The sequence below is a fragment of the Staurois parvus genome, unplaced genomic scaffold, assembly GCF_062004578.1.
Source record: "Staurois parvus isolate SC_StPar_1 unplaced genomic scaffold, SC_StPar_1.0 ptg000147l, whole genome shotgun sequence".
Classification (NCBI taxonomy): Eukaryota; Metazoa; Chordata; class Amphibia; order Anura; family Ranidae; genus Staurois; species Staurois parvus.
In genome coordinates this window covers 11841976-11859898 of record NW_028317943.1, presented here as the reverse complement: position 1 = coordinate 11859898, position 17923 = coordinate 11841976, and the positions used below count along the sequence as shown (strand labels likewise).

General features: G+C 39.7%; 1 protein-coding gene across 4 annotated transcripts in view; it reads right to left on the bottom strand.

Annotated features, from left to right (window-relative positions):
• Positions 1 to 1059: 1059 nt before the first annotated feature.
• USP15 (ubiquitin specific peptidase 15) overlaps positions 1060 to 17923 on the bottom strand; it is a 129752-nt gene continuing 112888 nt past the window's right edge. For all 4 annotated transcript variants that reach the window (XM_089674035.1, XM_089674036.1, XM_089674037.1 and 1 more), the window contains 3 exons: positions 17224 to 17327; positions 12438 to 12526; positions 1060 to 3042 (listed from right to left, as the gene is read on the bottom strand). In XM_089674035.1, the coding sequence (XP_089530161.1) occupies positions 2857 to 3042; positions 12438 to 12526; positions 17224 to 17327 (379 nt within the window). In that variant the 3' untranslated portion in view covers positions 1060 to 2856. The remainder of the gene's footprint in view (positions 3043 to 12437; positions 12527 to 17223; positions 17328 to 17923) is intronic.

The window sequence follows — 17923 nt, the reverse complement described above, 5'->3', positions numbered from 1 at the left end:
CATCCCCAGTAAAAGTTGGCTGCCATGTACTATTGACAGGTGTATCACCTAACCTATTTTGTCGTTTACGTACTTCATGCACTTGTAACTTCCTCTTTTTTTTCTTATCTTCTTTGTTATGTTCATATACGTTTATGTATTGTACTTTTCAAAAGTGCCTTGTTTTTGCTGACAATATCACTTTTAAAGTGTGCTGTTGTTCTACTGTCTACTCTTGTACAATAAAATCGTTTGTAAACAAAAAAAGAAAATATAGGGTACTGAAGTTCATCGCCATTTGCGCACAAATTTAAGGTTGGATATCTATTTACTCGCTGCAACCTCATCTTTTATATTTTACAAAAAAATAGGGTATTTATTGCTTTTTATTGCCCTAATTGTGCCCTAATATTAACTGTTTTACTGAAATTTTGCGATAATATCATGCAACATAAAAAATTGGAACTACCACTATTTTATTCTCTAGGGTCTCTGATTTCAAAAAATATATAATGTTCGGGGGTTTTGTGTAATTTTAAGGCCTAATATGATTTCTTTTAATCTTGTGCAAAACACGCAACCACAAGCTTTTTTTTTTTTAAAAAAAATTAACTTTTATTATCAATTTAAAGTAGAATTCCAAGAATCCTGTATTAAAAATTGATATTGCCGATCAATACTTACCCTCTAGATAAACTACAGAACGGTCCTCTTCGGGCCAGTGTCGGGTCCTTTTTTTTCCCATTTCCTGTGAACTCAGCTTGTTTTATACACATTCCCCATGGCACACATCACACAGGCCTCACTCACAATACTCCTTGACTGAGATGTGCTCAGCCCTGGAAGGATGTCCATCCGCTGCCTTGAGCAGAGGAGTAAACTACATGATTTCACCAAACTGGCAGCTATGATTGCAGACAAAAACTCAGAGGGGCTTCGTGGGGATGGGAGTCGAAATGCTGGAGTTCTGCTTTAAGTACTCAATCCAAATTTATAGATCAAATCGACAATGTATTGAACAGAGCAGCTACATACAGCCAGTTTTAGTCTTTATTAGCAAAAGACAGACCACACACTACATAAGGCCTTCAACAACTTTATTTAAATTTTTATAAATAAATTAATCATGCACATTTTAAATGTAAACTCAAGTGAACTTAAAGTGCAGACAAACCTGTTACCTCCGTCATGCAGAAGGTAAACATTTGACAATAAAAAAAAAAGAAAAGAAAAGAAAAAAACAAAACAAAAAAAAACAAAACAAAAACAAAATGAACAAAAAAAAAAAGCAGCTTTAAAATACCAGGATACATCACATCAGCCTTAATACCAAGACAGAAAGCAAAGCCATACCCTCATTTCTCCTGGTGATATGCATTTATATTGTAATGCTAATGTATAAATAAAATAATTTACCAAAATGTGCACTCACAGAGTGAACTTTTATTTACAATACACAATTTAAAACCTATTGTATTTTTATTACATTGGTTCAAATGAAGAACGCTATACTATTTTTTTATTCTTTTTCTTTTTCCTCTGCTGGGACAGTAAAGAAATTCCTCAGGTAGTAGATATGTAAAGCGCGTCCCAAAATGTACAGAGTTCCTGTCATAGGCAGTATACAAATCAACAATACATTCTTCAACAAGATCACAGGTAAAGCAGCAAATAATCCATTTTACAAAATGTTCAATGTTTGATTTTTTTTTTGTTATTTTTCTTTCTCTTTTTTGGCATCCTGGACCCTTGAATGCAGTTAGCCAACATGAAATCCAAGGCTTGTATGCAATATACACAGTACAGGTTCTGATAACTGAACATGCAAATGTCACTTTTCCTAGTTTTAGAACAATTTACCCCTTTGAGATGAGTTATAAGGCCATGGTGACTTTTAAAGGGAGCACACGAAATTTCACAGACCTACCTTGAATAAAGTCAAACATTTTAAAAATGCAAATGGAAATAAAAATAACATCCGATAGCTAAGATTAGTCCACAGTCATTGTCACAGGCACTGGGTGCCATTATAGAATTGTTGTCTTTATTACATGTACAGTGTAACTAGGGTGCTCAAAGCTCCCAGCTAAAATATTTTGAAGGGGATAACTTTTACAATACAAAGTCAAACGCTTGACTTAGAGAGGATCATAAGAATGCACCAGTTTTCAGCAAACAGAACAGGAATCCTACAAGTGACAAGGTAAATATACATTCAATCAAAACTTATTTTTGACACAACATTATGAAAAATCAAATCCATTACACAGCATCAAGTAAACCAAGAGAGATTTCAAAAATTGAAAACTGTATATTAAAAGGCTAAAACACCTTTGTTATTTCCCTCAGTTAAATGATTCAGATGTTAAGTGGTTTGCATTGATTATGGAGTGGTTCAAGCATATTTTCTGTCATAAGTTGCTGATCATTAGAGTTTGGAAAAAACTGAGCAACTGATCACACAGTATCTATTACGGTTTTATCCTCAGAGGCTCAGCAGGTTTTTTTTTTTTTTTTTTTTTTTTTAAGAGTCCTATATCCTGACTTTTCATCTTTCAATACCAGTAAGATATAGACACCTGAACTGCTGAGGATTTAAGTTAACAGCATAAAGAACCAAAAACGAGCAGAAAAAAAAAAAACTTAGCTTGCAAATAAAAGTCTAAATTGAATAGACTCATCAGTCACGGTTTTCACTGCATTGCCCTTTTAAGGAACACTATACAATAAATAGAACAGATAGACAAACAGTTTACATTCTGCCAGCTGAAATTCCCCTTTTTTATTAGAAAAGAAAAAAAAATGATATTTTTGGCAGATATCTCAGGATTATTATTGGTGATTTCTATTCCTATGTATGTGATCACAGGCCTATTTTTAATTGGTATGCATACAGTTTTCATTCTCTATGTCATTTTCATTTTCATTTGACTCCTCGTCGCTCTCTACTGGAATCCCAGCAGCAGCTGAAGCACTTTGCTTTACTTCTCTGTCCAGAGGAAAGAAGCCTGTCCCGCTGATGGTGTCTTGCCGCTGATAGAAGAGTACATAGGCTGCTTTGGACTGTGAAAATAAAAAAGCAGAGCATGTGTACATTAGGGAGAACCTTGGTACAAAGCTGTTTTCCAAATCCCAGAAAATTGACAATCTGCAAAAAATAAAGAACTGTACATCTAATTAATACCGCTGATCTTTATACAAATAGTATTCATTTTTCAAAGCTGTCTTCTGTGTGTAAAAAAACAAAACAAAAAGCATGACTGTATTACAGAACTATTGCTTGAAATAACATCAACCACTTCAACCCCTTAGGATGTACACATACGTTCTTGGCTTGAATTGGCCTACTGGGATCACAGATGCAGCTGCATCCATGATCCTAGTACCAAACTTTTCAGTTGGCGATGGGCTTTCCTGTAGAAATGTTCCATGCCACCCCCTTTGTGATATAAGAATCCAGAAGCAATGAGGATTTCGTCAGATCCATTTTTCGGTTTGCTGTTTACAAGCCGTCACAAGGGATGTTGTTTAACCACTTCCAAAGAGGGCACTTTTACCCCCTTTCCTGTGAAGGCCATTTTTCAGGTTTTGGCGCTCTCACACTTTGAATGACAATTGCGCGGTCATACAACACTGTACCCAAACTAAAATTTTATAATTTTCTTCACACAACTTGAGCTTTCTTTTGGTGGTATTTAATCACCACTGGGGTTTTTATTTTTTCCTAAATTAACAAAAAAAGACCGAAAATTTTGAAAAAAAACCCCACACCTTTTTCTTTGTTTTGGTTATAAAAGTTTGCAAATAAATAATTGTTCTTCATAAATTTAGGCCAAGATATGTTCTACTACATGTCTTTGGTGAAAATAACCCAAATTAGGATGTATTTTTTAGTTTGTAGGAATGTTATAGAGTTCATAAACTATGGTATAGATCTGAATATTGATCAATCCTGAAGTACTGACAGCCGATCTAATTTCTTGAGGGCCAAGAATGTCAGAACAGTACAGATATCCCCCAAATGACCCCTTTTTGCAGAGTAGACAGTCCAACGTACTTCATAAGAGGCATGGCGAGTTTTTTGAAGGTGTATTTTTTTTTCATAATTTTTCGAAAAATGAAAAAATAAAAAAAAATATTTTCACAATTTTTTTTTTATATACTGTCACCAGTGCAGTACAGCGTCATCATATAACTGGCATGGCGGTGATCATGGAAACTGACTGGTGACAGTATGAAAAAAAAAAATTATAATTATTTTAATTTTTTAATACATTTTTCTTTTTTTTAAGATTTGTTTTCATATTTCACTATGACCAAAGTAGTACAATGTTACCATAGTAACATTGTACTACTTTGGGGAAGTGATCAGTATTTTTTTTTTTTTTACACAAATTTGCTTATAGCAAAGAATTACTTTGCTATAAGCAAGCATTTACCTGAATGACCGATTCATTCAGGGTTTTTTTTCTTTTTTTGTGCTTAGCTGTGATTTGGCCAAGGCTAATCATATGACACAGCTAGGCTGTGATTGGCCCAGCTTGTGCATGTGATCGCTGTGACCATTCACAGCTAGACACACTAGTATACAATGGATGGCATGAATGAAGCCATCCATTGTATACAACTGTCATGTGACCTGCTGTGATTGGTCACAGTAGGTCACATGGTAGCGGCAACGGGGCCGGTACTCAGATCCGTCATCGGCCCTGTCCGAGGTACACGTCCGGTGACAGATCGCGCCACTGCGCGCCTCTGCGGGCATGCAAACTGTGCATGCCGAAAGGATGCCGTATGGCGTCCACCGGGAGGGACAAGGGGTTTTGCAGGCCGCCATCTGGCTGTAGGCCGGGCGGGAACCTGTTACAAAAAAAAAAAAAAAAAAATTAAAGAAAAAAACTTAAAGTGGTTGTAAATTGAATTATGAACAAAACATATTCCTCTATAGTGTGTACTTGTCTGAGTTCAGAGCACTGGGGGGGGGGTTATTTACCAAAACTGGAGACTGCAAAATCTGATGCAACTCTGCATAGAAACCAATCAGCTTCCAGGTTTTATCGCAAAACTTAGCTTAACAAGCTGAATTTAGAAGCTGATTGGCTATCATGCACCGCTGCACCACATTCTGAGTGCACTAGTTTTAGTAAATCTACTCCTAAGTGTCATTCCTCTCTGTTGCCTTGTTCCTCTGCTATCAGCATGAATCACTTCTGACAAGTTTTTCTGACACCAAGAGAAAAGAGGTGATGGGGAGGGACCTTCAGCAGATTGACAGCCTCAGCTCTGTGAGGAGGGGGGGCCTTCCTTCCAATCAGAACTCACAGACCTCTTCAGAGTGTAACTTCAGCTCCCCCACCCCCTGCTTTCTGGGTGTTCAGGCAAGCGATATAAATTTGGCACTTGGACGGATGTAAAGAAGAGATGGCTGTAGATAAACAACTACAACCTACGTAGGAGGATTTTTTCATCTTTCTGTATCACCTGAGGCCAGTCACTTCACTGGCTTTAGGTAAAGTTTTACAACCACTTTAAAGTGTCCTTCCCCCCCACACAAATGCATACATAAGTCCCGCATGCATATGAGGTATCATGGCGAAGGTCAGAGTGAGAGCATTAATTCTAGCACCAGACCTCCTGTGTAACTCTAAACGTAAAGTGTCGTCTACGGAGATTTTTAGTTATTGTAGTTTGTCACCAATCCACTATTTTATAGTGTTGAATATTTGGTATTTACTAGTGTGGGTGTAGGATTATAACTTTTATTTTTTTTTAATGGTTGAACTGGATGGACTTTTGTCTTTTTTCAGCCACACTAACTATGCGACTATGTAACATTGTATTTTACATTTAAAAAAGGGTATTCTGTTGTGCTTGTGTGCTCTAAAATTCATTAAAGTGTATTTTTTCTTCCTAAAAATTTGCATATTAAAAATTGCTGTGCAAATATCATTTGACATAAATACCACCATTTTAATCTCCAGGGTCTGTGTTTTCAAAAACTATATACTGTTTGGGGGGGTCTAAGTAATTTTCTAGCCAAAAAAAAAAAAATGCAGATTTTTATATGTATGTGAGAAGTGTCAGAATTGGCCCGGGGTCAAGTGGTTAAAGTAGAAGTATAAGATATAAAAAGAACTATAAGCGAACATGATGAAGTGTAGTTCCCATCAGCGCTCTGACTATGTTGCAAAGCAAAGTGACAGCTAATCATCACTTAGAGCCATTTCACGCCACAAAAATGCACTTCGGATGCTTTCTGGATACATTTTTGCTTACAGTTCACACCACATGCAGTTCCAGTGCAGTTTTGATTCAGTTTGCGGTGTTCCAGTATGGTTCTGTGCAGAAAGAATGCAGCATGTTCTACTTTTTTTTTCTGCACCTGGAACTGACTGCACTGGTGTGAACTAGGGCCATTGGAATACGTGGAAAACACTGTGCATGTATTTTTGATGCAGAAACAAAACTGCACTGGACTGCATCTAGTGTCAACTAGCCCTTAAAGTTTTTACATAGGTTATATTATACCCCCAGAGGCAGTGTCACATCTATCCTACTCTCTCTCCCCACTCTGCAATGTCAAAATACCAACAGCACTCTTTATCACGTGGTGTGGAGCTGCCCTAAGTTTTTTTTTATTATTGGAAACAAGTCACATCCAGATTGACTAAAGCACTGAAGGTATCCTTAACCCCAGATCCTTTAGTTCTGTTAGGTCTCTCTATTTTGAACCATACAAAACTACTGTTATTCTACACATTCTACTATGCCAGGAAGGAAATCCTCCTCAAACAGAAGCTCTCTACCCCACTCTCTTACACTGATTGGTGATCAGCTGTTAGATCTGCACCTACCCTTTACCAATTGACTTGTATGAGTAGAGGTTGCCCAGCCAAATATGATCAAATTGGGACTGCATGATTGGATTTTGCTTGATCCCCTCCCTTCTCCCTCGCCACCCCTCCTTTTTTTTCTCATGTACCCGTGATGATATATACCAGCACTTTGTTTCCTCCTTTTTGTCTCCGATTTGTGATTTATGTAAGGTTTATGCAGATTATGCATTTTTATATAGATTGAGCTTTTGTACAGTAATTGAATTGTGGTACCACTTTTGGCATTTTATGGTACAATGTACTTTAAAATATATTTTATAAAAAATTTTTACTGTTTAAAAAAAAAAAATCATATAAAGGGTTTAGTTCACCTACTAAAAAACTGCCTGTAGATAAAAACATGATTTGAAAAAGGGCCATGCCCGAAACACAACAGTCTAATCTCACATCTGCAGCAACAAGGCTGGCGTTCCAGTAAGGTGTAGTTTCCAGCCCCGATGACGTCACATCTGCTGCATCACTTCCGGTGACCAGAAGTATGCTGTTTTGAGTCTTCAAGTCCTAATGGAACCTGAAGCGATCGCAGTGCCTGCACTTCCTGCATCATAGCTCTCCCATAGCTTGGGGACACATAAGCGGTCACATCTAACAACAATTTTGATCTATCCTATACTATGTCACAACTACGGATTCCTGGTCACCACAACACAGGCATGACACTGTCACTTTAGGACAAGTAAGCCATTTACCTTTGGATTATTTTGGATGATGTTTGAGACCGGTCATTTCTGATCACATAAGATTACAGTCATCGTATGTATGACAATTTGGAGATTACAATTTTATAATAAAATCCCTATGTGCTTTTAAAGGACTAATTGTGGTGCAAGCAGTGGCGTCCCGATGCAGGTGCGGGGGTGCGCACCGCACCAAGTGACACCTACCGCACGGGGTGACACTGGACCCGCTCCACGAAAAGGTAAGTTGTAAAGAAAGCCGACGATCCCCGAAGGATGGATCCGATCCATCCTGCGGGGATCGTCGGCTTTCTTTACAACTTACCTTTTCATGGAGCGGATCAGGTGTCACCCCATATAGGCTGCATGCCGATGATCCCCGCAGGATGGATTGGATCTACGGATTGGGGAGCATAATGGATTGCCCCTGGGTGCACTACAGCTTTATTACTCCTAACTATTGTGAAACTGCAATTTACAGGGGTACCCACAAGTGCTTTTTGAACTGGACTTTTGGATTCAGCTTCTGTTTACACCACTCCTGGTGCGTTCCTGTGTGCTGGTTGGGGTGAAACGATTTATAAGGTTCTATTGCTACTGTGACTGTTGTACTAGTTCCTAAACATGTTGGACAATGTAGATAAAAACAAACTGTGCAACTTTGACTTATATTGGATAATGACCTTATTACAGGTGTAGGCCATGTACCTCCTGAAGCCGAGCTGAAAAACTCCCAGAGATGGCATCATCCATGCTGCAGTGCTGCTAAGATGCTGAAAGCTATTACTACTCATCCCCAACATCACAGAAGTGAGCTCTCAAACCCCTGCACATGTGTGGTCCACTATCTCTTCTGTTGCTGCATTGTTGAGCTCAGAGCTACTGCAATTGTGATGGGTTTGAATTGGCTGGGAGTGTCTTAGCAATGTTGTAGTAACAAGGCAGGATGGAATGAAGCCATCTCAAGGAGTTTTTTTTTTTGCCAGGCTTCAAGAGGTGCATAAATGACCCACATCTATAGCAAGGACATAATTTAACTTTAGTCAAAGCTGCACAGTTTGTTTTTATCTACAGACACCCCTTACCTGCTTAGGCTGTGTTTTTTTTGTAAGGTGAATGAACCCTTTACCTCTGAGCAGGGGTGGACTGACAACTCATGGGGCCCCCGGGCAATAGGGGATCATGGGGCCCCTGTGTCCTTGCCCAAACTGAAAAAAGCCTATGAAGAAGGTACCAGGGGCATCTCATGGGGCCCCTACTGACCCCGGGCCCTCGGGCAGTGCCCGAGTTTCTAAATGGTCAGTCCGCCCCTGCCTCTAAGTGTCCCATCTCATATCATTGTTATGTGGCACTTGTCCAGTGCCGAGTTGAATAGTCCACATTCATCAAATAGCCACGGCAGATAGAAACAGCCACTATGTGAAATGTCCACAATTATTAAATCTAAAGCAAAACCAACATGCTTCCTTACTAGTTTTTAGCCCTGGTACACACTGAATGCGACTTTTGCATTCATTCATCATGCTACTTCACTAGAGTGAGATTTTTACCTCTGTTTTCACTGCGGCTTGTGACTTCATTTAACAGAAGTCAATGCAAGTTGCAATGAAATTAGAATAAAGTAGTGCAGAAACTATTTTTAAAATTGTGCTACTTCACATTGCAATGATTAAGACAGTGCCATAGAAAAACACTAGATGTGATTTCAGGTGCGATTTATAAACTGCATGTTGCACCTGAAGTCACACCACTGTGAACCAGGGCTTAAAGCGGTATTAAAAAGTTTGGAAATTTCAACACAGTAAAGAGTCACAAGCCCTGGGTGATATTTGCAGCACCATCAATACCATGTATATGTAACTGTAAAGTCCATTACACATCACAGCAAGCATCGTTTATGTACCTGCAGGCATCTTACCTACCATAGTATTCCTGAAGCCTCAAAACCCAGACAGTGCCAACATGTACAGTTGTGTCCAAAATTATTCAACCCCCAATGCTGTAAAGGGGTTTAGGGACTATAGTGTACATTTGGAATTGTATTCAGAATCAAATCCTACAAGGACGTTGTAACTACCCAAATGCAACTAAAATGACATCAATTGTTTATGTAATACAGTAGTAAATGGTTCTTATGTGGTTTCTTCATTGCCACAATTATTCAACCCCTTAAAGACTACCACTCTGAAGAACAGAGGTTCATACAGGTGCTTTCCATCAGGTATTGAAAACACCTGTGGATGTCACCGAGCAGCAATCAAGCATAATAAGCACCAATTAGGCAGCTTTAAAATGACTGTGATACTCAGCTCCTTCTAGACATTTACTGGTGTGGTTACAAACATGGTGAAGGCAAGAGAATGGTCCAGGAAGACAAGAGAAGAGGTGATTTCTCTTCACAGGAAGGGCAATGGCTATAAGAAGATTGCAAAGATGTTAAACATACCAAGAGACACCTTAGGAAGCATCATTCGCAAATTCAAGGCAAAGGGCACTGTTGAAACGCTACCTGGTCGTGGCAGAAAGAAGATGCTGACTTCGACTGCTGTGCGCTACCTGAAGCGTAGAGTGGAGAGAAGTCCCCGTGTGACTGCTGAGGAACTGAGAAAAGATTTGTCAGATGTGGGTACAGAAGTTTCAGCCCAGACAATAAGACGCACACTGCGTAATGAAGGCCTCCGTGCCAGAACTCCCAGGCGTACCCCCTTGCTGTCTCCAAAGAATAAGAAGAGTCGACTGCAGTATGCCAAAAGCCATGTGGACAAACCACAAAAGTTGTGGGATAGTGTTCTGTGGACTGATGAAACAAAATTAGAACTGTTTGGGCCCATGGATCAACGCTATGTTTGGAGGAGGAAGAACAAGGCCTATGATGAAAAGAACACCTTGCCTACTGTGAAGCATGGTGGAGGGTCAATCATGCTTTGGGGCTGTTTTGCTTCTGCAGGTACAGGGAAGCTTCAGCGTGTGCAAGGTACCATGAATTCTCTTCAGTACCAGGAGATATTGGATGGAAACGTGATGCAGTCCGTCACACACCTGAGGCTTGGGAGACGTTGGACCTTTCAACAGGACAATGATCCCAAGCATACCTCCAAGTCCACTAGAGCATGGTTGCAGAGGAAAGGCTGGAACATTTTGGAGTGGCCATCGCAGTCACCAGACTTAAATCCGATTGAGAACCTCTGGTGGGACTTAAAGAAAGCAGTTGCAGTGCGCAAGCCTAAGAATGTGACTGAACTGGAGGCCTTTGCCCATGAAGAATGGGCGAAGATACCCGTAGATCGCTGCAAGACACTTGTGTCAAGCTATGCTTCACGTTTAAAAGCTGTTATAACTGTAAAAGGATGCTGTACTAAGTACTAAGATTGAATGTCACTTGGGGGTTGAATAAAACTGATAATGCTGTGAGCACAGAAAAGACATTTGTGGTTATTTCATTATAACTGTTATGTTATATTTGTCTGACCTACAAGTGCCTCTTTAATGTAAATGTAAGCAAGATGACTGAATGATCAAAAGCAATGTCAAACTGGCCAAAACACTCAATTTCAGTGGGGGTTGAATAATTTTGGACACAACTGTAAGTATCAACTTTATCTAAGACGTTGGCACTTAGCTTTGCCCCTCCTGAGTCCTATGTGTTTACTACTGAAGGTGGCTTCAATGGCTGGTTAGAGCCAGGTGCTTGACTACCTGGTACTCCAGGAAGAACCAATGTAAACAGGTCAGTTTTTTCAAATTAAAATCCTCACAGGTCTGCTTTAACGGTGGCTATGTACAATTTAACCGAAGAAGGATATGGTAGCATGATCCAAAGACAAAATGTTTGTGTTTTTTTCCAGTGACCATTGTGTATACAGGCAGGATCCTACAAGTGACTTACTCAGTCAGTGAAAAGGGACTTTGTATACAAACCCATCATCACATTTACTTCAAGGAAAACTAATTGGTGAATAAAAAATAAAAGCAGTACAGTATATCTTCTGGAGATCTGCACACATAAATATAATTGCATAATCCAGCTAATATTAGCATGAATATGCAATTATCATTGTAGACCTAAAATATAAATTAACCTTTAGGTATTTCTTCTGTCCCCCTTGCTGGAATACCTACCTAAGAATTTGGATTTTCCTACAGGTACTGGCTGGACAAGAATTATGGTGTAGTAAAGGTCTGTTACAAAAAAAAAAAAAGGCACTGACTAGCTGCTCAGACAAAGACAACAATCTGCCAGCACAGAGACAGAAACAATGGCCCCAGAAGCAGTGGCCACCTAGTAGCCCAAATAAGACCTACACGTCAACAGAATAGTAAAAGCATTACAGTGGTCCCTAAATGCCTATATACTAATTTAGATGTTGTATAACTAGTGTTTGTGCTACAGACACCATTTGATTATAAAAAGTTATATCAAGCATTAGATTCATATATTCATTTACAATAAAAAGACAAATGTGCTGTCGCAAAAATGTACACAAAACCACCCCCCTAGCCATTTTCTACTATAACCTTCTGACTCAGCTGTTCAGGAAGACAGCCATGGACATCTCTGAGACGCAGCTTTGTTTACAGCTCCTGAGACTTTAAATGTTAAGAGGTTGCTCTATACTAGTCTTGGACTGCTCACTACACAGGCACAACAAATGCTAGAGGGAATTGCAGCTCACAGCTGTAAACAAACTGCAGCTGTCTTTTCAAGGTGAGATGCTTGGAAGAGGGGGGTTCAGGAGGACTGGGAATTGTGTACTTTTGGTGATTCTCAGATCTCATTTCATCAAAAAAAAAAGAAAAAAATAAGAAAGCTAGATGTGGCATAAATTACAAACAATTTACTGCTAAAAGAGACCATCAATCACTAGAGGAATGCACATACACTTACCACTATCTGGTCTTCCGATGCAGTTGAAACACTGCTGTCATCAAAATAATACCATTTTCCATCATCTTTATTTTTTGCAAAAGCTGTGTCTAAAAAATAAAAAGGACAATATTAAAAAAAAAAAAAAACCCAGATCCTATTTTCTGATCATAATGGGCAAGTAGTAAAGCTGAAATCTGCTAGACAGCAATAATCTTCCTGTATATCTAAGACTGTATATCTAAGACTGATTACAACAAACAGTAGTAGTCTTAAACTGGGCACTGCTTGAAATAACTGTGCCTACTGTGACCTCCCTAGGGGACAGGGGTGTCCTGCTTGAATACAGATTCCTTGCTGTCTGCCGTTTTCAGTAACATATTTAGACCAGCCTTGCTCAACCTTTTCAACACAGAGGAACCCTTGAAATAATGTTTCAGTATCAGGGAACCCCTTGTAACAATTACTAGACCTACAACTAACGATACATCAGTGTGATGGTCAGTGAGAGTAATACTCCTTATATCTCCTTGGTCATTGGGACGAATTACCCCCTGACAGGTAGGTAAAAAGAGAAATGGTGTCCGTGTGAACTTATCTGAGAGGCAGAAATTGCTCACTGCTCAAGGAACCCCTGGCAACCTCTGATGGAACTCTGGTAGAGAAACCCTGATCTAAACTATCTTCTAATTGGTTGTCACTTGAATTAAGGAGATGTCTAATGTTTGAGTACTCTCAGGCAATCCCGTATGACAGTTCTGCAGGAGTTAGGCAATCAAACAAGTTAGCTGACCTTTCTTGATTACTATTTTTCAGCTTGGATGTCGGGACTGTCTGCACCCTGTACCTTGTCTTCCTGCTTCATTGCCTAACAGGAACACCTAGTGCAGCCAGATAGCTTCTGTTAGAAGGTGCACCTGCAGAGATGGACAGATTGCGCATGCACACCAATCCATTCTCTGGTGCCTATGGCCAGCTTAAAAATGTTCTTACTCTGAAATATCTCTAACATTTAGTTCATGTTAGCCTTAGCTGGTTTCCTTTACTTGTGAGGACCCTGTGATCCTTTCACAATGGAACACAAGTATAAAATGTTGTTGTGGTACCTGCTTAAAAATATTAATAACGTGAATAGGTCACAGTCTAGTCTGTGGCTAGCACAAATCAATGCATACAGCAAAAAGCAATGTAATTACTGAAATTGTATTATGGATTACAAGGATGTTGTTGTCAATGGATTTCAGGAACATTTATATGGAAACATTTTAAATGTTCTACATAAATGTTACCCAAATAAAATACTCTGGGAATCATGGGGTCTTACTGGCTTAACTGGATTACATTTTGTCAGTAATCTTTCAAATGCATCTAAAGTCAAAACGTTTTAATCAGTATGGATATAGCATGGCATGGGTAATGGGTCTCTCCTCATTTGCTATCAAGATAGTACCTTCACAGCTCTTATAGTGCTCCTCCCTACCTCTTACTCCCGTCTTCTCTTTTCTACCTCTTTCCCCATCCTATTCTCTACTTTCAGTGTCTATTTTCTACAATTCTATGTTAAAAGTATAAGAGAGCCTCTGGATTATATACTGTTCTCTTATCAGACTATTATGAACATCTTGAATCAATTAGAGGATATCGGCTTTACCTGTGAAGCCACACATGCATACATTATGTCTTAATGGCTCTGTACTTACTGTTAATACAATAACAACTTATTAAAAAAAAAAAAAAATCATCGGGTCCTTTCTTGCTATGTGTCCCATTTTGGATACACAACAGAAAGTGAATTGGATTTTCGCCAAAAAGAGGAAAATTCCGTCTTAGATAGTTGTCACCAGAACAAGTGCTCCCCATATGAAATGCTGCCCCTCTTTCTGTCAATGACAGTGGTCACCATGAAAAAGTGAGGGGTAATTACCCCAGTGGGGACACATAGAGCAATAAAGCCCTGAAAAGGGTTTATATCTTATGCTACTCTAATCAAAAACAAAAAAGTGTATTTTTGTACTTACTGTAAAATATATTTGTTGGAATTCATTGAGGGACACATGAAGAACCTTGGGCTTTTAATGCTGACTACAGGAGGATTAGACACTGGCAAAAAAACCCCAAAAACTATAGGACAGTGCAGAATTCCCCCTCCCACTCCCAGCATGCTCTGGTTCTGTAGAAAACCAGTACTGAGAATATGATCATAAACACAAAGCAGTGGGGCTTGGGCTTGCAGGAAAGGATTTTAAGGAGAGTACAAAAATCCTATTTTCTTTCTTGTTCATCTTGGGACACAAGTCTAACCTTTGGGATATCAAAAGCAATCTAACTAAGGGGTAAACAACACAGTAACCCAACTATAACAGCCCCAGGTAGAAAAAAAAACTAGGAGACCATGTATTAGTGTACTGCCTGCAGCTAAAAGAACTGCCTAAAGGACCTTACACCTGAAGCTGCCAACAGATGAGGCCAAAATATCCGGCTGGTAGAATGTGTGAATAGAAGACTAGGCGACAGCCTTGCATTTATGAGAGACGACTGCCTGTGGCTGAAAGCCAAAGCAGCATTCATGGATCTAGCAGAGTTAACCTTGTCAGGAAAGGGGGGAATACAATCCTTGAGACCATGGGCTTGAATGATGGTCTGCCTAGAGATGGTGGAAAATGAAAACCATGTACTCTTTTGGGGTCCATCCGGTAAAAGGGGCCTCGGTCTTTGTGAAAGAAGCAGTGACTGAGAGATAGATCCTAATAGCCTGAAGCACATTTAGACAATAGAGGGAAATTTCCTTTTGGTTAAATGTTGCCAAACAGAGGGATGGAGAAAATATGTTCTGGTAAGGTGAAAGTCAGAGAATACCTTGGGCAAGAAGGAAGTACAAGGTCTCAACACTACCCTGTCCCTTGTCCCCTAAAATACATCAAGAGCTGGTCTAAAGAGATGTTGTTCCTATTGGTCTGGAGTGTAGCACTTTAGTCAAAGTACCCTATGCAAATGTACCAACAGGAGAAACATGCAGTAAATGGGACAAGAGGCTTCCAGCAAACTGTCACAACTGAAGTTACAGCCATTTGTTCTGTGTTCAGAAAGGGATCAACCGCAGCAGTTGTTAGATCTCTTTTAAATGATTAAGGGAATTTGACCAATCAGACATGGTTTGACAAGGAGACTGGGGATGGATAAGACTCCAAAAGCAGAAGGTAACATGATTCGAGGCTGAAGATGTCAGCACAATCAGTTTGTGTGCTTCAAGCTGCCCTGGAGCCATCAGTAGCAAGTAAGCTGGGGGTACCTGGTAGAGTAGGACTGTCCCCCTCAAGCCTAAAGTCAGACTCATGACCGTAAGGCAACATATAGGATAACGTTATTTACAAAATTGGACAGCTGGTTGCAGCTGAGGGTTGAATGAATGAAGGGACTAAAGTCATTGTAGGCAGGCAGCAGGAACAGATGGAAACTCCTTTGTCTCTCTGCAAGCAAGAGCAGCAGCATGGAGATGCTTCCACCTTGCTGTGTGGTGGGAAATAGATTGTGGAGAGCATGACACTCCACCCAGTGGATAACTCCGGCACTCAAGCCCAGTGTTAACCCCTTCTGTGGCAAAAAATGGTGGAAACGAGGAGTAAAAGCAAATGCGATGCAAATGAGGTAGCTCCTAATGCTCAGCCCAGCCGATAGATTCAGTAAGTAAGTCTTTAGAGAAAGGGCAAGTGCTGAGGCAATCCCAGCAATTCTGAACCTAGAACGTGCACTTGAACTAACTTTCACTAGAAAAGAGTCTGGAAAGTGCCGTTTATGGGACCCAGTGTCTTAAGGTCACTTCCAAGCTATCCAGGCAACAACCAGTCAAGTGGGATCCGGATGAGGTACTTGATAAGCCAGGCTGAGTAAGACTGCACAGGATATCTATGAAAGTGCTAGCAAAAAAGGCCAAGGAAAAGATGTCCATCCACTAATGACACTAGCAAAAAAGGAGGCATACATGAAGAACCCAAAGGTTACACACTTCCTGTGTCCCCTAATGGATGAGAAACAAAACCAAGTTTTGCTTTAGCATTTTTAGCACTTTAATATTAACACAACTCCCTTTTCTCCAATATCCCCAGGGTGTGAGTGACTGTGAGAATGAATGTGTTAGATTACATTAAGGTATTCATTTCCTTCTGTACACACTGTATGGCCAGTGTTTCTCAACCTTTTTTTCAATAAAGGCACCCTTTAAAATGATGCACCTCGAGGCACCTCATTCTAAAATTTAAAAATCTAAACTAATAGTTTTACATAGGGTAGCAATATCCACACAGGTAGGACACCCAACACTGGAGGTAATTGTTTCAAAGCAAATACACCTTTCCTCACTGGTACAGACTAGTATTCCAATGTTTCTCTTCTCTCTCAGTTTCTCTCCCACACTCAGCTAATGTGACCCCAGTGCTGATGGAAAGGGGCAAACAAAGAAGGGGTGCAGGGGCATGGAGTCCTCCTCATCATTGGTTGTTAGTACGCCAATGGCTAGAAGGTTGTAATGGTTAACAAAGAAAACCTGTGACTTTGTGTAACTAAAATGCTGGCTCGATCCACCATCTGGCTTGTATATCATTTTTGGGCAATTTGCAGGCATTTTGTCAAGGAACCCTGAAGAAACCTGAAGGCACCCTATTTGCTAAGCTATGCTGCATTGCTTTAAGAAAATTTTGCCTTTTACGTATTCAATAGATATAATTGGTAATGTTTGTAACACAGGTCTAAAATGCACCACACTAAAACAGAAGAATTAGGACTGTAGTAAAAACAAAAATCTGCAACTTACAATGTCCACCTCCCATTCCGCCATAATGGTTTGATACAGCAATCAAATTGTAACGACAAGGTCCTGCATTTGGATTAATAAGGAATTTAGACATGTCCAAATCGCTGTTGAGAAAAAAATAAATATAATAAATGTGAAAAATATATAGAATAATAAAATACTATATAATGCTGAATAACTGCATGCATAGAAGGCAAAAGGTTTTCTAGGGGAAAGTAACCTGTACAGTAGACTATGTCCGAGGTTGCTGATCCCTCGGTTTGACATTCACTCCTGTAGCTGTCCACCTTTCTCTGGCCATACAATTTTTGGTTTCACCTACAATTTTACCTTGTTTCTGGGAGAACAGATGAAATTTGACATGTCATTATGGGCAGTACACCTTTCTTAATAAACCCCAAAGTGTTGAAACTAATGTTGCCTAATGTAAATTTTCTGGTGACAATTGTCCATAGGCAATGTTCTCAAAGCTCTTGCAGGCCATATGTTTACAGTTTATAGTTGTACAGCGAGCCATCACATATGAAAGTCGACAGTCGGCTTGTGAAATTTACATGCAGTCTGTTCCAAGCACCAACTACTCTCTTGGTAAAATAATGCTTTCTAAGGTTTAGTTTTGAACTTTTCGCCTACTGGGGCCATGTCTCTGTGTTCGTGATCTTAGTTTCATATTGAAAATACTGCTCTCCACACCTTTAAC